The 21,682-nt window shown below is 37.8% G+C and overlaps 2 protein-coding genes across 9 annotated transcripts in view; one reads left to right on the forward strand and one right to left on the reverse strand.

The window, feature by feature from the left end:
- Positions 1–16,236, forward strand: part of LOC109843938 (putative methyltransferase NSUN6) — a 35,498-nt gene extending 19,262 nt beyond the window's left edge. For 2 of the 4 annotated variants that reach the window (XM_020412926.1, XM_020412925.1), the window contains exons 9-14: positions 898–1,106; positions 10,098–10,198; positions 11,615–11,696; positions 11,908–11,969; positions 14,620–14,741; positions 15,663–16,236. In XM_020412926.1, the coding sequence (XP_020268515.1) occupies positions 898–1,106; positions 10,098–10,198; positions 11,615–11,696; positions 11,908–11,969; positions 14,620–14,734 (569 nt within the window). In that variant the 3' untranslated portion in view covers positions 14,735–14,741; positions 15,663–16,236. Of the gene's footprint in view, positions 1–897; positions 1,107–10,067; positions 10,199–11,614; positions 11,697–11,907; positions 11,970–14,619; positions 14,742–15,662 lie in introns of those variants that run through there. The other 2 variants (XR_002247842.1, XM_020412927.1) reach the window with 2 other exon arrangements.
- On the reverse strand, positions 13,068–21,676 carry LOC109843939. 5 transcript variants are annotated; one of them, XM_020412930.1, is made up of 4 exons: positions 20,256–21,676; positions 15,053–15,152; positions 14,746–14,815; positions 13,068–13,756 (listed from the first exon to the last, which is right to left on the reverse strand). In XM_020412930.1, the coding sequence occupies exon 1, from the start codon at positions 21,666–21,668 to the stop codon at positions 20,256–20,258; it is 1,413 nt and encodes a 470-aa protein (XP_020268519.1). In that variant the 5' UTR covers positions 21,669–21,676; the 3' UTR covers positions 13,068–13,756; positions 14,746–14,815; positions 15,053–15,152. The 5 variants fall into 5 exon arrangements, with proteins under 5 accessions (XP_020268519.1, XP_020268518.1, XP_020268520.1 ...); XM_020412929.1 differs by having other exon boundaries at positions 13,070–13,756; positions 15,053–15,114; XM_020412931.1 differs by lacking the exon at positions 15,053–15,152 and having other exon boundaries at positions 13,071–13,756.

The raw sequence follows: 21,682 nt of genomic DNA on the forward strand, positions 1-21,682 counted from the left end.
CAATGAGTCTGATATAAAAGTAAATTAGCTTGCTTCCAGAACCTGCCTGCCTGCTCAGTTGTCCGAAAGTACATATCTGATATGCTCCGGCAAATTACAGTTTTATGAATAGTTGAAGAGGACAAAGTGAGAGGCAATAATAGTCCCATGCTGATGTGCCCTTACAAATAAATATGTGTGTATCCTCTAATACGACACATCCATGGGAACATATCAACGTAGGTTTGAATGTAAACTATTCTACTTTGCCTTGATTTAGTTGATAATAATATATTATGCTGATCTGTGCTGAATAGCCATAACCATGACAATCTCTTGGGAAAATCTAATTAGCTTAGATTAATGCTGTGGCAAGCTTTTGACTTTATCTTAAAAATGCCTGAGGTGACAGATGTCAAAGCATCACAGTGCAACATTACTTGCTTTCCAGATTGTAGAGTGATTGTGTTAATGACATATGTGTGTAAAATATAGAAGTAGCAGTTTATTGTTTGTCTTGTGGCTATTTAGAATTTTCAATCTCTGGAGCATGGGCAGATAATTTAACTACCAACAGTTTGTTTGTCTTGTGGCTATTTAGAATTTTCAATCTCTGGAGCATGGGCAGATAATTTAACTACCAACAGTGTTTTGTGTTAGTGTTATTCATGTATAATCAATCTCTGGAGCATGGGCAGATAATTTAACTACCAACAGTGTTTTGTGTTAGTGTTATTCATGTATAATAGTAGTGATTAAATCATCAATAACAAATTATTTCTTTTAGGATATTTTTCCGCAGCTTTAGTACTAATAAGTGCTATAGAAGGGTTAAACTACTCATGCCATACTCTTAACATTCATGCTTTATTGATCTAAATCCTTGATGACTATCATTCTTGTCATTCTTCAATTCAGCCAGCAGTGGAAAAACAAGTAATGGAAGATATCTAAGCAAAGCCGACCTTAGGAAAGATGCACGCAGAATGAGAAATGGGCCGGGAAGAAATTGTATGGGTGCAAGAGTTGAAATTTCAAAGGGATATATGCCTAATAGTTTCGACCGGGTTCTTCTTGATGCTCCGTGTTCTGCCCTTGGTCTTAGACCTCGATTATTTGCTGGGGAGGTAAAGTTTATTTCTACCCTTTTTCTTTTGTTCTGCCCTTGGTCTTAGACCTCGATTATTTGCTGGGGAGGTAAAGTTTATTTCTACCCTTTTTCTTTATAGTTTTATCTGCTGCTTACATTTGTTATTTGCTGGGGAGGTAAAGTTTATTTCTACCCTTTTTCTTTATAGTTTTATCTGCTGCTTACATTTGTTTCACATTCTTTTACCTTTATGCATAACCTTTAAGCCTGATTTTATACTAAAAACATGGAACTTACTGTACCTGCTGCAATCTTAAATTGGATGTGCAACCTTCAGAACTATAAGCATTAAGAGTTAAGTCAGGTATTTGGATCTGATATAATACTGTGTTAGTATCAGTACCAAACAAATGATAGATTAGAAGTTTAGCAACTGTTTTATGGTATTCTGCAAACTTTGAGGCATGCAGTGAAGTGAAAGATATTCTAGATGGTTCAAAGTGAGAATGCTAGTTTGTTCGTTCTTTTGCTGTGTAGGCAATTTTAACTAGTCAATATAGAAAATCTACTACAGCATCCAGGTTACATCTAATTTTTTTTTGCGAAATGGTAAACATATTTCGAATATTGAAATATGGTTGTTGCTGAACAACATATACCTAGCATTTCCAAATTCATGGAAGGAACATGTAAATTCTTGTTGATGAACTTATCATAAACAACAAAGAAGAAACCTTTCCTGGGGCCTCCACCCATTATTTAGGTGCAGCTAACAAAATGAAAATAAGATACACCAAAACTTTGTGTTTCGAGAGAAATAAAGAGATCGATCTAGAACAGTGCCAGATTTTATTTCTATTATTTTGGACTAGTTTACAGGTAAAACATGTAAATTAAAGCATGACTTGTCCAATGATAATTCCTTCCCTTTTTTTTACGATGGTGGTCTCATCTGGAAGAGAAGCGGGCATACTCATTTTGCAGAAAAATATTCACAGGACAAAACATGACAATTGCGCGATAAACTACACAAATTAGGCTTGCATAGATGCTTATGCTTTATGAGTGTTCTGGACGAAGATGAAGCTAGGAGTTGGTGACTGCAGAATTTTTTTTGTCTCTTAACAGTACTGTTCCCCTCAGGTTAATGAAATGCTCATCAATGTTGGATAAATTTTTTTTTTGTTTTGTTGTGGGAACTCAGCCGCCCTCGTGTTTAACAAAGCTACCTTTTTTTTTAAATGCCTAACTTCTTTGACAAAGAAGTCTCCTTCTTTGACATTTTTGAAGAAAAACAAATTTGGTGGGTCCCGCAAGTTTAAAATTAAATAAAGTGGTGGGCCCCACCGAAGAAATTTATAGGACATGGGTCCCACATGAATAGTAACTAATAATATTTTATTAGTGCATAGTGTTTTTCCAAACGCTATAACGCTATAAATAGACCTCAAATCCTTAAGGAAAATTCATTCCAAAAACAACAATCAATATATACAGATATATATTGTAGAATAGCTAGTGCTAATAGGAACAGTGCCTAGACCGAGAAGGTCTTATAGATCGAGGAGATCTTTGCCTGTTACTGTACTTCAGCTTTCTTTCAGTTATTAGCTGCTATATATCTGTATTATTCCAGTTTTAACCACAGGCGCCAACAATCTTAAAGCATTATTTTGATCTACCATGGATCCTACGAGGATTCTTGGAGTGGACTGTCTTAAGTTAGAGAACTTTGACGGTTCCAACTTCAACGCATGGCGTCGGAAAGTAATCTTCGGGATGCAACTCCTGAAAATCTACTATGTGGTTTCTGAGGAAAAACCCGACTCTGAAGAAGACTCTGAAGCTGAAGCCTCTTGGGCTAAAGATGATCATTTCTGCAGGAGTTATCTCCTTAACTGCCTGGCCGATCATCTAGCAGATGCTTACACCAACAAGCCATCTGCAAAGGAAATCTGGAATGCTCTAGAGGACCAGTATAAGGATGAGGAGAAGTTGTCCAAATCTCACCTCATTGACAAGTTTCTGGACTTAAAGTTCGAAGATGATACTGAGGTTTTGCCTCAAGTTAAAGAGCTTGAAAAACTTGTTATGAAGCTGAAGGATGAAAAGATCAGTATTTGTCAAACCTTCATCTCTGGTGCAATTGTCAACAAGCTTCCTCCATCTTGGATGTCATTCTCCACTGACATTCGAAGAAGGAAAAGACAGGTGACTCTGTCTGACTTGAAGAGGTTCATCCGGATCGAGGACGAGACTCGGACTCACACGAAGACTGAGCTACTTGCTAAGCAGAAGACGTCTGCTAACATGGTGGCGACTAACTCTGAAAAGGGTAATTATTCATCTTTCAAGAAGAAAAAGTCTTTTAATAGAAGGAAGAACCAAAATCCGAAGAACCTGAACGTTCAAAAGAAGGAGTTCAAGAAGAGCGGCAAATGCTTCAACTGTGGGAAGCAAGGACATTTTGCCAAAGACTGCAAAGCACCAAAGAAGGAAACAACACACAATGTCAATCAAGTTGATGATTGTGTGGCTATGCTCTTCCAGGTAACAACTCCAAGCAACATCTCTAGTTGGTGGTTAGATACGGGTGCTACTTGTCATGTATGCTCCAATAGAGATATGTTCTCTTCTTATGTTGCTACCAAAGAGAACGTATCAATGGCTGATCGTTCTGTGGTTCCTGTTCTTGGAACGGGGACTGTGGTGCTGACTCTTTCTTCGGGAAAGACTCTCACATTGAAGGATGTGAAACACGTTCCCTCAATTGTCAAAAACTTAGTCTCTGGAAGCATGCTGTGTGATGCAGGCATGAGGCTGGATTTCCAAGGAGGAAAGACTGTATTATCCTTTAAGAAAATGTATTTTGGCAATGCATATCGTACTGATGGCATGTATAAAATCAGTACGAGTGCACCTAATCTCGTTGTAAATGAAGTATCATCTTCTGCTTACTCCTCTGTGTTATAGCACAATAGGCTGAGACATGTAAATTATAGAAAACTGTCTAGCATGGAGAAGTTAGGATTACTTTCAAAATGTGGGGGTAACAAACCTGAGAAGTGTGAAGTTTGCGCGCAAGCAAAGCTGACAAGGAAGCCATTTTCAAGTGTTACGAGGAGCACCAACCTATTGGATCTGATTCATTCGAATACTTGTGACTTCAAAAGCTTCGTCACTCGTGGCGGCAAGAAGTACTTCATCACCTTCATCGACGACCATTCTCGCTTCTGCCACGTTTACCTGCTGAAATCTAAAGATGAAGCCTTCAGCAAATTTGTCGAGTTTCGGACTCGAGTGGAGAAACAGCTTGGACTGCAGGTGAAAAGACTCAGGAGCGACAGAGGAGGAGAATACCGATCCAAGGAATCGAAAGCATACTTCAAGGAGCATGGAATCATTGCTGAAACTACTGCTCCGTATTCTCCGCAATCTAATGGGATTGCAGAAAGGAAGAATCGCACATTGACCGAGATGGTGAATTCGATGCTGATCACATCTGGTCTACCTACCTGCTATTGGGGAGAGGCTTTACTAATGGCAAACTGGATTTTGAACAGAGTACCCTACTCCAAAACTGATAATACTCCTCATCAGTTATGGTTGGGATATCTAGATTCTTTGGATAATCTCAAAGTGTGGGGGTGTCTCGCATACGTTCGAATACCAGATATCAGAAGGCCTAAGCTCGGACCAAAGGCAAATAAATGCGTATTTCTTGGCTTTGCAGGAGATAGCAATGCGTGCAGGTTCCTGGACCTTGGAACCAACTCCATCATTGAAGCTCGGGATGCAGAATTCTTTGAGGATAAGTTTATCAAACATAAAGGCTTATTGCTCAAAGATGTAGCAGAGAATGCTAGTACATCAGATGCACAAGAGGATGCAGTCAACAGACGTTCTTCTGTGGAAAGAAGCTATAGATGATGAGATGGATTCATTGATCCAAAATCACACGTAGGAGCTGGTGGATGTACCTGAAGGTGCTAGGCCTATCAGTTGCAAGTGGATCTTCAAGAAGAAGATTCGTCCTGATGGTACTATTGAAAAGTACAAAGCAAGACTGGTGGCTAAAGGATTCTCTCAGAAAGAAGGTATAGACTTCTTTGATATTTATGCACCAGTTTGCAGGATCACTACCATCAGAGTGCTTATCGCATGGGCAGCGATTAAAAGGTTCGTCATACATCAGATGGATGTGAAGACTGCCTTTCTCAATGGTGATCTCACAGAAGAGATCTACATGGAGAAACCAGAAGGACTTGATGCTCCAGCTGGTAAGGTTTGTAAACTTGTTAAGTCTTTATATGGACTTAAACAGGCACCAAAACTCTGGCATGAGAAATTTGATGGGGTTGTTCGCAACAATGGGTATCAAGTCAGTGAATCTGACAAGTGCCTATACATCAAAGTCGCTGAAGGAAAGGTGGTGGTCATCTGCCTCTATGTGGATGATATGCTCATCATCGGGAGTGATTTGGAGATAGTAACATCTACCAAGAAATTTCTCTCGGCACAGTTCAGCATGAAGGACCTTGGAACTGCGAACGTGATCCTCGGAATCAAAATCATATACTCTGAAGAGGGTATTAGATTGTCTCAATCTCATTATGTCGAAAGTATGCTAAGGAAGTATGGCTACTACGACCTGCCAGAACTGTTAGTGCCGTATGATTACAACAAGATATATAACAGCAAAAATCTGAACAGAAAACTGAAGGGCAGTAATTTAAATTTTTCAACTCAGCTGCTGTGCGTTTGTAAAACGCTGTGCTTAAAGCATTATTTGGCCTGCTCCGGTGCAAGGATCCCAAGGCCAAATTGCTTTCAGGAACAGCAGTCCAGTACTCTGGTGTGCACCAACCCAGTACTGTCAAGATCTCCTCGATCTATAAGGCAAAGATCTCCTCGATCTATCAGGCAAAGATCTTCTCGATCTATCAGGCAAAGATCTCCTCGATCTCCTCAGGCAAAGATCTCCTCGATCTATAAGACCTTCTCGGTCTAGGCACTGTTCCTATTAGCACTAGCTATTCTATAATATATATCTGTATATATTGATTGTTGTTTTTGGAATGAATTTTCCTTAAGGATTTGAGGTCTATTTATAGCATTTGGAAAAATACTATGCAATAATAAAATATTATTAGTTACTATTCATGTGGGACCCATGTCCTATAAATTTCTTCGGTGGGGCCCACCACTTTATTTAATTTTAAACTTGCGGGACCCACCAAATTTGTTTTTCTTCAAAAATGTCAAAGAAGGAGACTTCTTTGTCAAAGAAGTTAGGCATTTAAAAAAAAGGTAGCTTTGTTAAACACGAGGCCAGATATAGCATTCGCTGTAGGAATGCTTAGTAGGTTCACAAGTAATCCTGGAAAGCTTCATTGGGATGTCATCCAGAGATTGATGAGATACTTGAAAGGAACTACAGGTCTGGGCTTATTCTACACTGGATATTCGGGTGTAATCGAAGGCTATTCAGATGCGAGCTGGTACTCAGAACCAGATGAGTGCAGATCTACTGGAGGATTTGTCTTCACCATGGGTGAAGCTGCCGTCTCGTGGAAGTCTAAGAAGCAGACAATGATTGCACAGTCATCGATGGAATCTGAGTTCTTCGCACTTTGTGTTGCAGGAGATTAAGCTGAGTGGCTCAGTTGTATTCTCCGAGACCTTCCATTGACAGGATTGCAAGGCGCAATTACTATCTATTGTGATAATCAGGCGGCGAGTGCTGTGGCAGCAAACTCGTTGTTCAATGGAAAGAAGCGGACCATTCGTCTGAAGCATGGCTATTTGAGAGAGCTCATTTGTCAAGGAGTCATCTCTGTGATTGACGTCCGATCTTCAGAGAATGTGGCTGATCCTTTGACTAAGAGTCTGAAAAAGGACATAGTCGAAAGGACGTCTGCTGGAATGGGTCTTAAAGTTTTGTAAGTTTTACAAATACTTACTATTTATGTCAAGTCTTTAGTTCAAAGCTTATGCTACTAATGACAAGATAAATGGTTCAAAAGTCAAGTAAGATTTACAAGTGAAAGAGTTCAAGTTTTCTTGGATTAGTCGGTGTCTAAGGTAAGGTTTAGGGGTTGCGTAACGCGCTCCGCAAGGAACGAGGTACTTAATTGATCTTTGATCAACCTCTAATACTATCCTTACCTGGCTGAACTACCCGAGTAAAACTTTGATATTTTCACCTAAAATCCTATCATGTAAAGGGGATGGCTGTTAAGCCTTAATGAGTCCAAAGCATTTCGGATGTGGGGTGTTAGATAGGAAACACACCTAAAGGACTCACCTAGAATCCTATCATGAGAGAGGATGGCTCTTAAGCCTTAATGAGTTCAAAGCATTTCGAATGCGGGATGTTTGATAGGAAACATGCCTAAAGAACTCACCTATGCATGGGTGGAGATTTGACCGTCTCCTATGGTGTCTTGTGGAAAGATACCTAGAGCCCTAGCAGAAACCAGGACATGCATAGGGCCATAAATGTGCAAAGGCAAGGCAAGGCAAAGGCAAAGACAAAGGCAAGTGTGGTTCAAAGTGAAAACTACCACAGATAAGTTTGATCTTGTGCGATCGCTGGATTTTAGACATGTGCTGGTTCAAGTCTCTGCGACACCATGCACCTATCTTTTATTCAGTTGGTCTAATGGAGATTCAAGTCATTACGACATCTTCCTTATGCACAAGATTGAAACGTCGGTACTGTTACACGACACTAGTTATATAAAAAAAAATTTGTGGGGGATTGTTGGATAATTTTTTTTTGTTTTGTTGTGGGAACTCAGCCGCCCTCGTGTTTAACAAAGCTACCTTTTTTTTTAAATGCCTAACTTCTTTGACAAAGAAGTCTCCTTCTTTGACATTTTTGAAGAAAAACAAATTTGGTGGGTCCCGCAAGTTTGAAATTAAATAAAGTGGTGGGCCCCACCGAAGAAATTTATAGGACATGGGTCCCACATGAATAGTAACTAATAATATTTTATTAGTGCATAGTGTTTTTCCAAACGCTATAAATAGACCTCAAATCCTTAAGGAAAATTCATTCCAAAAACAACAATCAATATATACAGATATATATTGTAGAATAGCTAGTGCTAATAGGAACAATGCCTAGACCGAGAAGGTCTTATAGATCGAGGAGATCTTTGCCTGAGGAGATCGAGGAGATCTTTGCCTGATAGATCGAGAAGATCTTTGCCTGATAGATCGAGGAGATCTTTGCCTTATAGATCGAGGAGATCTTGACAGTACTGGGTTGGTGCACACCAGAGTACTGGACTGCTGTTCCTAGAAGCAATTTGGCCTTGGGATCCTTGCACCGGAGCAGGCCAAATAATGCTTTAAGCACAGCGTTTTACAAACGCACAGCAGCTGAGTTGAAAAATTTAAATTACTGCCCTTCAGTTTTCTGTTCAGATTTTTGCTGTTATATATCTGTATTATTCCAGTTTTAACCACAGGCGCCAACAATCAATTCATTCGCCACTTGCAGCCAAAATAATGTGTGAATGATTGTGGCAACAAGAGAGACATTTTCAGGCTAATGAAATGTTCATAACTTCATTGGTTACTTTCAGCAAGTCTATGTATAAATGATTGTTTGGAATAGGAGAAAAAAATCTAGTTAAACAGTACAGTAGTCTTTTTTATAGCAAAGTCAAGACTCACGAGCTTCTAGAGCCTCGTACAACCGTTAAAACATTGTAACCATAATGGCATCCATAAAGTCAGGTGATTTATAATAGATCTGGATTAATAAATAGGATTTTAAGATCCAGGTTAATTAAAATAGGGAAGCTTAGCATGCTTTGAAATATCAACTTCTTTAATCATCATGCAAATTTTAGGCTTTTCAAAGGTAATAAACGTGTGGTGGTTTGCATTAACAGTGACTTGGAGTCACTAAGCACAATAAAGGGCTCAGGAGAACATGAATACATGTGAGAGCTGAAGTTTTTATAAAGACTCAATTCTGAAAATTGTTGAGGCTAAAACCTTAACGATGAAAGCCTCAAAGGATGGACCACATCACATTCAAATTGGCTGATAACTTTGTTAGCATATCCATGTTTCCAATGGTATGTCCATGTGAACCAAACAAGGTGGATGCTTAGATGGTTATCTTCCTTCTTTGCTTGTTAAGAAAACATCAGACATACTAAATGAAAGCGCTATGTAAAGTTCACTTGATAACTTTCAAGGGAGTGAAAATAGTTACAAATTTAAGACAGAGTTGCACTGTTCATTACTTATATCTTCGAGTGCTAGAAATATGAATTGAGGGGTTTGGAAACTGCAAAATAAGATATTGCACATTAAGAATGCTTCTTTGTCCACTAGTGTTCCTGAACCTGGGTAATTGCATGTTTATTACACTGCAGTCTTGAAGCTGTCAGCAGTGCTTGCAAAAGCTTAAATGTAAGGACCTTAGTGGTCTTTACTCAGGTTGAAGCACCAAACTCTATGCTCAATCAACAGAAATCTTGATAGGAGCAGCTGAAGCCTAGTATAATGCTTTTTTCCTCCCTCCCTTTGTAACTGACATTCCCAATTTCTTTCTGATCCTTATTTCAAGCAACTAATCGGCTAATTTATGCATGTATTTTGTTGTCACTTCTATATTTTTCTGGGAGAGGGAGGATGATTATTAAAGATGCATATATATCATCTTTGGGGATCGTTGTCCATAGGCTATACAGAATTATGCATATATGTCATCTTCGGTGCCTTTTAAATTGTGTATTGTATCATAGTTTCTAAATTTTCTATTTTCATTTAGTATGCTCTACATTTTCTCTATCCCCTATTCATTTAATCTTACTCAAACATTTAAAATGTTTTTAAACAAACAAATCTAGGAATAAAAATAGAGAGGAAACGTTGTTAGTAGACTAAGTGCAACTTCTTTTACGTTATTTTTAAATTTGTATGTTATTGTTCTTGTTGGCCTACAATTTTTGTTTATTTACTTGCCTTGCAGACTTGATATTTACATGTTGCCCAATATTAGGAAACATTAGAGTCTTTGCACCATCATGCGAGGTATCAGAAAAAGATGTTTGATCAGGCCATTCAACTAGTTCGCACCGGCGGCGTTATTGTGTACTCAACGTAAGTGCCCATTTCTGATTTGCTTTAATATTTTGTTGAATGTTGATTGACAGTGATTCTGAAAATTCACTAGTTAATGGGATTAAATTTAGAGAAGTAAAATTCAGAAAATTTGGTGGAGTTGGTGTGCATATAAAGTTTCAGACAAAAGTCAACTAAGGATTGAGAAAAATTTAATTGAGAAGAGTATGGGTAATGACAAGAAGAAGCAGTGAACAGAAGATACAAGCTGGCTTCTAAGAGGATTAAAAACTGTTGCATTCTCATTCTAGTTAAGAGGGTTTAGAAGGCAAGCTAATTCCTGCATATGGAAGATGACGGTGCTGCTGTGAGAATTTACAAGATGCTACGTCCTTTTAGATCTTTTCCCAGCATATCTATCTATCCTCTTCAATATCTTATGTCATACATAATTTCTCTACAGAACCATCGAGGCATCAGCCATGGCATCAACCATGGCATAAGATTAAAAGCTAGGATACTAATTTTCAGAAGCGCCTAACTTCTTTGTGGCATATAGCAAGCATATGACTAGCATATTTATAGAAGCTGTGATTGAATTAAGTGAATTTGCTCTAGTGGACATTTTTCAGCTCCTGATGTGATCGTGCAAGAGTAGAAGTGTGTGCACTGGTCTCCTTCTCTAATTGCATTGAAAATAGTTATCAGCTTCATTGCCAAGACTACTGACTAAATGGCAAAATATACATCCGGATGCAACTAGAAAATGCCCGATCTGCTTTTATATAACTATAGCTCCATAAAATTTAGGAAGAAGTAAGTATTAAACCTTTGTAAACCGAACTGATCTTTAATATCACGGAACTCTAATACTTCTTAAGATAACTTTATATAGTATCTATAGAAAATTATATTGAATGATATTTTTATCTCATGAGAATTATTGACTAATTTCGCTCTTGCTTTATAAGTTATTATTTCCTTAAACTGTAAGATGTAAATTGAAAGCATGTATTCAATTAAATACTCTTTTTCATTCTTAAAATGGTCCAACTCTTCCAGGAGTTAACACTTTACTCTTTGTTAAACTCAATGTCATGTGTAACAATATAAAACTATAAGCCTCGAGCCTTATCAAACTTTAGAGTTTTGATATAATGGTTAGAGGGATTTTCACATGGTATCAGAGCCAACCCCGGTTCGAATCTTGCTGGCCTCGAATTTAATGCGGATTAAAAAAAATTATTTCCTCTATGTGAGTCCATGTTTCAGCCCATAAAAAAGGGCGTTCAACTAATTGGGGGCATGTTAGAATATAGAACTATAAGTCTCAAGCCTTATCAAACTTCAAGAGTTTTGATATAATGGTTAGAGGAACTTTCATATCATGCATTTGTGAAACGGTTAAGGAGCTTCACCACTGATATCAGCTATTTTGTGTTTGACTAATTGTAGTTGCACAATAAACCCTGGGGAGAATGAGGCTTTTGTTCGATATGCTTTGGATAAATACAAATTTCTCTCACTGGCACCGCAGGTAAGATTTCTTGAACCATAGTTTTATAAATTCAGAAGCATTCAGCATCTATAAGTTATGACTCTGACCTTCAAAATTTTAAAATGGGTGATGAACCTGTTATAACCAGTGACAACATTAAGTTCAAAAATTTTCCCCCATTCAATGGATTTCTGAGTTTCTCATCATCTCAAATTTTCTTGTTCTCTTCTTCTTCCTCACGATATTTCAGCACCCAAAAATTGGAGGGCCTGGTCTCATTGGTCACTGTGAGCTCTATGATGGGAAATATGAGTAAGTTCTTTTCTATTTTATAATTTCTGAACTGTGGCCCACACAGATACACTTATCATAGGTAAAATTGGAGAAAACGTTTGACACTAAATTACTTCTTTTTCTGTAAAATTTCATGTTACAAATCATTAATCATATAACTGAAGCGTTTTTTTTCACTGAGTTTTTTGGCGCTTTTTAATTATTTAGCTGATATATTTATTAATTGATAATTTTTGCCACGCTATATTCGCATTGCATTTTCAACAATAAATTCATTTTTTAAAGCAAATATTGTATTCCACTTACATGCTGATGTAGATGCAAAAAAAAAAAAAAAAAAAAAAAAAAAAACAAAAAAAAAAAAACAACTCAGCCTAAGCTGACTTATAGCAAGATTATGATGCTGATGTGATGACGTAAAGTGTTTATCAATGAACAAAACCTGCTTTGGTCTGTTAAAACTGGAGCAATGACTGTGCTGCATAGAATCTAGGGTAAGCCTCTAAAATATAAAGGTTAAGACTATTTTCAGCAAGATCATGATGCTCTGATGTGATGAGGTAAAGTGTTCATCAATTCACAAAAACCTGCTTTTGTCTGTTTAAACTGGAGCAATGACAATGTGCTGCATAGAATTTAGGGTAAGCCCTTAAAATATAAAGGTTAGACTACTTTTAACAAAGTTGGCCCATCTAGTTGGCCGTGATGCTTTTTGCAGTTTATGAACCACCCTGTACACTTCAACATGAAGTATTTTTTGATCTATCTCCATTTTTGCTTTTGCTTCATAAGTGACTTGGGAGAATCTTCATACTTGACCATCCGCAAGGACTGCAAAAGGTCGTTCTCAGTATTTATGTATTGTTGGCAACTGTGGTTTTACCACCTTGTGCATATCAGTATACTAGGCTTCTACCACATCATATGTCTCCAATCACTAGCAATGAAAATGATAGCACCCCTCTGTCCTGAAGAGTCTACATTTGTCCTTTTTTCCATCATCTTTCATTATGCAGATCCCATACATATTGGATCTTCTGTAACATCTTTAAGTTGTTTTGATTCTATTCCACATGCAAATTATACCTAAGTTTAAAATAAACATGAAAGGTTCACAAAACTAGTACTTTTTGCTACAAAGCGTCTCTTTGTTAATGATTGAGCATGCACGCATGCAGTTGAGCATTGGGTTCCAAATCCTATGTTCATGTGCATATCAGAAACAAGTCGTAGGAAATTTTTCTGACCCCCCAAAAGAGGCTCTTAACTGTTGTTTAAGTGTTAAAGATGACTTGAAGAGGCTCTGACTTCTTCAAATTGCTCGAATCTTGATGGGCTTCATGATCACTTGTACCCAAAGTTGCCTGCTGGTTTCTTTATCCCATTTACCCGCTGTATTCTACCAGCTTTAAATTATGCTTAAAAATAAACACGTATCCTTATTTGAGCGGAACATCTCCTAAGAAAGTAGCTATATACATCTTTCAGTTGACATCTCCAGGATAGATCAACTCATTGCAAGCAGTATCTGCGTCCTTACATTGTTCAATCAAAATGATTCCAGATAAAGTTAGTAGGCAGGACTAAAATTCCAAGTCATATTAATTATTACTACTTCAAAATGTCCCTTGCGTTCGTCCTTCGTGTTTGCGAAGAGGTTGAGAGATTTGTACTCTAATATGAAAGTGCAAGGGGGTTATAGCTTAATGTAGGACAACTTCTTTAAGGCACATTCATAGACATGCTTGAGTGATGACTCTGGTTGTTCTTCTGGTGACTTGGTTATGAACTGGAGATCATGATCCCTGCATCACATATAGACATATATCAATTATAGTGCCTGCAAATGAGAGATTTTAAATAAAAAAACTGAATGAAGTATCTCTAGATTAATGAATTTTCTATTCCCTATGAAGCTATTTGTGCGGCCCACTGGTAACTGTTAAAGTGATGTTAATGTTTGTTACTTGACATACATTGTCGACCTGTTACCCATTGGCTTAAGCTTGTAGATAATTGGCTTGAGGGATTCGTATTCTAATATGAAAGTGCAAGGGGATTATAGCTTAATGTAGGGCAAATTTTTTAAGGCACATTCATAGACATGATTGAGTGATGACTCTGGTTGTTCCCCTAGTAACTTGGTTATAAACTGGAGATCGTGATCCCTGCATCACATATAGAAATATATAAATTATAGTGCCTGCAAATGAGAGATTAAAAAAAAAAAAAGAATGAAGTATCTCTAGAATAATGAAGTTTCCTCCCCCTATGAAGCTATTTGTGCAGCCCATTGTTAACTGTTATCAGTGATGTTGAGGTTAGTTACTTGACATACATTGTCAGCCTGTTACCCATTTGCTTTAGCTTGTGAATAATTGGACTGACATGGTATCCCCAAAAACAAGCTTTGACGAGTCCAGAGATCACACCTCATTTCTGTTAGTTTAATATATTTATTATCTTTATTTTTCCTGCATGACCAAAGAAAGGAAAAAGTAGGATACTGGTTTTGCTGTTATTTTATTTTTTCCTCAGTTTCCCAAATGAGTTATCTAAATCCTTGAGGCCTGGAGGAATCCCTTTCGGTTTCTTCATGTATATCTTCCCCATACCCATCCATTTAAGCTTTGGATATTTTAAAAATAATTTATGTTTGGTTTTGCAGGGAATGGTTAACTGAAAGTGAAGCAGAACTTGTTCAGAGATTTGATCCCTCGTCTTCAGTTGACACCATTGGTTTCTTCATTGCGAAATTTAATGTTGGCCAGAAAGATATTTAAGTGAAAGGTACCTTTGTCACTTTTTTCCTCATGTATCCTTCGGTGTTACCTGATGTGGTCCGCCCAATTGGTTTTTAGTATCTGCATGGCACCTCTGTTTAGTTTGTTTTTTCTTGATAGGTGAATGGGATAAAGAAACATACAGGCTAGTTATTTAAAAAAAGTAGAATATTTTACATTAATGATTACAAATTTGCTAGTTCCCTTCACAAGTATATGACAGTGCAGGTCTAAAACCATATTTCAATGCTAGGGTCTTAATTCATTCATAAAAGAAACAGTGGTTATTGATAGCTAGAAATATAACACATTACATACCATGTATACATCATACTAGATGTGGATGATACTTCCAAATTGATCTCAGCTTGATGGTTGTGCTGCAATGTTCATAATGAAGAACAACGGCACATGTTTACTTTAATAAAGATGACAACACCATTAGTGTAAATGGATTATAAAACAGAGATATCTTTAGAAACAAGAATATCTAAAGAAAATCAAGATTTGGAACCTGTGTAAATTGCAGATGTACAGCATAGAATAAAAAAAAATTCAAAACATAGATATCCTTAGAAACAATAATATCCAGGAAAAAAAAGATTGGTGATTGTAAAAATTGCAGACGTGCAACATAGCATGAACAAGAAAAGGGGGAAAATTCACAAATAAAGGGAATAAAAAAAGAAAGAAAGAATGAGGCTCTTAGTCAAGGTTATAGACTCAGAAAAACTAGAAAGCAGTTGAACTGTATAATGTGTGTTTGCATGGTCTAGATTGATTCAAACCTTTGCAATTTGGCATTTTAGAAAGAATGGTAAAGAAACCTGAAAACTTAGTAAACAAATTTTGGGAAACATGCTTCTCATATGCATACAATTTTTAGTGTGGTACTTTTTAAAAGTTGTACATGTTCCTTATTCTACAGCAATGTCCATACTCTGCTTGATGGCTGTCTTGTGCAAATCCCTTCAAACATCCATCAGATTATTGCACTCTACAGTGAGAACTTAATGGGACGAAATTACAGCTGAAACTTTGCAGTTTGAAAAATCAGAGGCAATTAGTTCATTTTGGAGGGAACTCTTAGATGGCTTGAACATCAAAACGGTTTATGTACCAAACTCTCCTTGTAGGCAGTAATATATCCTAGCAAAGTAGCAAGGATCAAAGTATTGGAGGAAGAATGAAAAGTGTCAAGGTGCCTTCCTGCAGGCATGGTATTAAGTGCACAAGCAATTTGGTGCGTATTCAATTTTCTTCCATGAATGAATTTTTTTTGTAAAACTAAATTTATTAGTAAAACTAGGATACAGATCCATCTGCTTGTCTATTTAAGCTTAATTAAATGAGAATCATGTATTCATACTACCAACTGAAGTCCGTTTGTTTTTCTTTTTCGAGTTAAATAAGTGATTTTATAGAGAAATATGTTTGCCTCTGGATTGATAAAGCTATTTTGATTGAATAAAAAGGCATCTGTAATTGGAAATAATTATTCCCTTGATTATGTCAGTCCAATGTGCTGGTTGGGATTGTAGCTGGAATTTTGGGAGCTGTCGCATTTCCTGTGGTGTTGGCTGCTAGGACAAACAAATAAGAGAGGTGCTGCTTGTAGTTATTTAGCAATGTCTATGTTTCTGATGTTTCTCTTGCGTGTGAAAACTAGATTATAGCTGCTGTGTTGCAACTCTAAAATGGGGTGGTCATTTTAGTGTAACTAGCAGTGATGTTTGATGGTTGGAATGGATCGCCACAGCTGGTATCGGGCATTACAGGAAAGTCAGACTCACAGATCTGCGAAATCTAATTCAATTTAAAAAAAAAAAATCGTGTGGCACTGCAATTCGATCATTGGTTAATTTTTTTACAATACAAAAAGCAAGGTTACAGAAAGAGCTATGCGGCATAGGCGCTCGACCCGATGCCTGGAGTCTAGGCACCTAGGTGGGACCTAGGCGGTTTTCCTATTTATTTTTAGTTGTAATAATTGATAGTAGATGCATATGTTAGATTGATGCCTAGATAGATTTCTTTCTTCTTTTAAGTGGTGGAGGGAGGAGATTTTACTGAAAGTCGGAGAAGGTAGGGTTGATCATAGTTGGAAGGTAAAAGAGTTCGAAGGAGGTTGGAGGACATGGAGGCTGCAAACGGAGGAAAATCATGATTAAAGCTTCAAGAACGTAGTCCACAAAAGCAGCCCATGCCTCCCTAAGTGCTCACAAAATCCACGTGCTAGCGTAGAAACCACTTAGGTGCTAGGCACTAAGCAAGTAACCTAGGTACCACCTAAGTCTAGGCCGAGGTTTTTTAAAACATTGACAAAAAGTAAATAATAGATAGTACAAGAGGTGATTGGTTGAATCTCACAAAAATGCACATACATCACAGCAAAAGCCCTGAAGACCAACACCGGCAACAGATAGCTAAAGCTCGTAAGGTAGCTAAAAGCAAGATATTGACCGTTCACGGTCGGTGACTGCTCAAATTTCCCGACAAATAGCAATAGCAATACCACAGAGTTGGCCCAAGGTGGGAGATTTTTTTTTTCTCCCACCAGTTTATCCCTCATCAAGTCCTGTGTGGGAGTGCATTTGGTCTAGATATGATACTTATCATGTCCATATCCGTTTACCCATTAAGGATACGAATACAGACATATGTCAGTAAGGAAAATTCACATCCATACCCGCTGAAATCAGATACGGATACAAATATACATGCGGACATATAAGCTGATATGCATGAAAAATAGTTTTAGGTTTCTTCTTTCAATCCTTAAGAGAACTATGTGGAATATCTTACATGGAAAAATAGTTTTAATTAAGGTAATTTATGGCATGTTAAGATATAGTGAAGGATATGAGAAATAATTGGAGATACAGACGCCCCTATTAACATAGGTCACATAAGACACATTAGTAAGCTGTATGCACTTATTGCTGCTACTGCATTATTTAAGATATTGTATCATCGGCATTTCATTTTCTGGCGATGTTATTCTAATTCATGAAGCTATATATATTTCAAGACAGAAAGTGGGTGAGGAACATTTTCTGACGATGCTATTAGAAGAAATGCGGCATGCTATTGATAGCAGTTTTCATGATATAACCCAAACTGAGAGCTAGTACTAGAAGGGGAATAGTACTTATAAAGTGAAACATCCAAAGATAGCTGCCATATGTTTTTTTTAATAAAATATTTTGAACATTTTTGTAGAACATGGCCCTTGGTCCAGAGAGTAGAGATATAGTGGCGGCAACCAATAAGCACATGGAAAAGAGGATACTAAAAAAAAATGATATTGAGTGGGATGAATACGAAGAGAGGATAAAGAAAAAGTAGAATGGGAATGTACGCCTTCAGGTAGCATCAATGAATGGTATTAAGGAAAAGATCGTTTTAGCACGAACATGTGCAACAAAATGTGGGGTAAGTGATAATCTATAAGATAATGTATAACAAAATGTGGGTAGGTGATGAATGAGGAGTGATAACCTACAATATGTGGCACAAACCTTAAAGATATCAGGAGAGGCCCTTAATAGAGCAAAATATTATCAATAAGATAATCACAGTTGACCACAAGAATTGGGACAGAAGTAAAGGTACCAAATTAGAAAAAAAGGGAAAAAAAAAGAAGAAATCTGTATCTTTTCAAATATAACGAAAACATTCATGAACTCTCTTGTATCATATCAACGACATTTTTTCTCAATGTTATTTGGTTTTCTATCCGCACGTGTATCCGAATATATACCTTCATTCATACTCGTATATGTATCCAATTCTAACATATATGAATATGAATTTTTCTTATTGAGACATTCTTATATTTGTATCTATATTAGTGATTGGTAAGCATATACATATATGGTAGGTATCATATCCGTACCGTATCTAAACTGTTAGCACCCTTAGACAAAAAGCATCACTACTATTGCTTTTGTCAAATGATGCCACAAACCCAATAATTACATTAACAAATTAATATAGTTCAAGCTTAATATTCATATTGATACACACAGTCTTTGTGTCATGCTCCTGTTCCATGAGCCTGTTGCCTGTTGGCGCGGTGTAAGCCCTAAGATCCACTAAGTGCAACATGACTCAAACTACTGACTAGTCACTATTGCTAGTTGCCTCCCTTGACTAATTATATAAACCAATCTATTATTGCTAGTAGCCACTAAGTGCAACATGTTGTTTGACTCAAACTACTGAAAATGACTATCCACTATTGCTAGTTGCCTCCCTTTACTAATTATATAAACCCATCTATTATTCCTACACATGACACGTGAGGCTATCGGGGTTGCAGCAGCACAATCACTTCACCTTAAATACGCAGTCCTCGTAACAGTATGACAATGAATCAATGATTTATCCCAATATCACCAATAGATGATGTGAAATCTAGAGGTGGCTCCTACGGTTTGCTCATGCGATGTAGCACTGAACCCTACATAACACTTAGTTATACACTTCTAGCCGTTCTGATACTCTTCATCATGCCCTCAACTTGCAAGCCTGTAGACGCGATGTAAGCCATGAGTCATTGTGTGCAACACATTGTTTGGCTTGATTCACAGCCAAAAGTGACGAGCTAATGTTGCACTTGACTCTCATGACTTAAGTTATAAACCCATCAATATTCCCACAAACAATTGATGCCAAAAATGACTAGCCATTGTTGCTACTTCGCTAGTTGGCTCCCTTGACTGACTATATAAACCTATATATATTCACACATACAATCGATGTGAGACTATTGGGGTTGGGATGTCACACACATTTCATATAAGTAGCTGGCATTCTTATTATAAGCTCCAACTTAATTCATGGTTTATCAAACCTATACTTGAACATGTTTAGCCAGCTGGTAGCCTGGTGCCATAGTTGAATGAAACCCGGTTCGTTCCGGTTTCCAGGATGAGAACGGGAGCATGGTACGACACTTATGTGGAATCAGGGTATAGGCTTATATGGTATGCTAGAGAACATCATACGCTTTATGTTCAGTCTTTAAATGTAGAAACCTGAGTGTCTAATGTACAATATTCCTCAAGAGTCAAATTCGAAATCAGGGTATAGGCTTATATGGTATGCTAGAGAACATCGTACGCTTTATGTTCAGTCTTTAAATGTAGAAACCTGAGTGTCTAATGTACAATATTCCTCAAGAGTCAAATTCAAGGATCAACAATGATAAAAAGAGTTCTCAAGTTGCAATTAAGGTACACTTTTTGTTGTTATATTACCGAAAATGTTTGTTTTCTTTCAAATATTAACTAATGTGAATTCTAAATCGGGTCGCCAAAGTTGTCAAATTGGATCCTGTGGGAATGGGACCCAATTTGCTAGTGTACCGTGCTCGGGGATGATTGAACTCGGGCTGTGGAAAACTAAACCTAACATTTCAGTAGAGTTAAATAATAACATGTCATTGGTGATACACAACATGATTATACGTGCATGACAGCATAAGTCAAGTTACAAAGTACTTTTGAAGGCTTACTCAAATACGGTGATCCTTGGCTTCGGCCATCCTTCCCTTAAGAAGTTTCAATTGTTCATTAACCCCCACCAATCTAGTAGCAAGCGCAGAGACTGAGGTAGAATACTTGTGAAACTTGTCGCACCAACTCCTATTTTCATCATTAATCATCTTCCAAACACATTGACGCATTTCCTTCTCTTTCTCTGAACAAGGTTTTTTCAATCCCTTATCACATAAATCATCAGTGTCTTCCTTGTTACACTCTCTAGGCTGCTCACTATCCAATGGAAATTTCTTTCTGTACTCAGCAAATGCAATTTGAGTGTCCTTCAAAGCTCTCTTGCAACCAAACAGTACACTGCTTAAAGTTCTAAGGTCATGATTAAATCGGTTAGCCTCAATCTGTCTCTTCTGCATCTCTTCCATAGTTGTCTTCTCTAAAGACTGAATCCGCGCATCCTTCTGTTGTACCACTCCGCTCAAGCATTGGACTTGTGCTTGGACATTAATGCAAGCCTGCTCTTTTTCAACTAGATCCATCCTAGCTCTCCCCATTGTGAGGTGAAGTTGTTCAATGCATCCATCAAAGCCTGCGATGGTTGGAGTTTGCTCCCAAGGCTGATCATTTCGAGGTCTTTTCTGCTGAAGGCTCTGGGGGTACCCATTATCTTGATCATCAATTTCATCAACAGGTCTTTTACTTTCATTGCCAAATAAGAAAGAACCACTACTATTTCCCATGTCGAGCTCCATGCTCTTGCCGTGCATATCACTCCCCAGACCCAAAAACTCTCCATTTGACTGATCAAGACCAAACGAGAGGCTATTATTGGTATCCATTACTTGCATAAAATCTGACGAAGTTATCCTCTCTAGAGTCGGGAATTTCGCTGTGGCAAGCACATCATCAAACAAAGTGTCCACCTTTTTACCCTCATCTTCTTCTTCCTTACACAAGCTGTCAACTTCCCTTCTTTCTCCCTCATTTTGCTCTTCTTTACTTGAAGCCCCCAAAGTACAGTTCAAGCCGTCTTCTCTCAAGCAATGCTCTTCTGTACTCAATTCTTCACAATGCTCTTCACCTGTATCTTTTCCATCCAAAATCGGATGCTCCTCCTCTTTTTCGACTTTCTTACTCTCTTCACCATCTTCAGCAATGCCCAAGCTCAACCCGGGCCCACATTTCTCGCTTCCCACATCCCCGCCCTCCTCAGCCTCCTCCATAGTAGCCGCCTCCGACTGCTCCACCTCCGCCTCCCCTTCAACCTCCATCTCCTCAAACAACCTCGGCTTCTGGAATTTCATCAAACACTGCAAATGCGAAGCATAATAACAACTACCACTCTCCGGCGCCCCCAAAATCTCCTTCTCCACCAAAGCCCACATCAGCCCTGCCCAATCCACCTTATTGGGCTTTCCCTCCTTCACCATCTTATGTGCCGCCA

The sequence above is a fragment of the Asparagus officinalis genome, chromosome 5 (genome assembly GCF_001876935.1).
Source record: "Asparagus officinalis chromosome 5, Aspof.V1, whole genome shotgun sequence".
Classification (NCBI taxonomy): Eukaryota; Viridiplantae; Streptophyta; class Magnoliopsida; order Asparagales; family Asparagaceae; genus Asparagus; species Asparagus officinalis.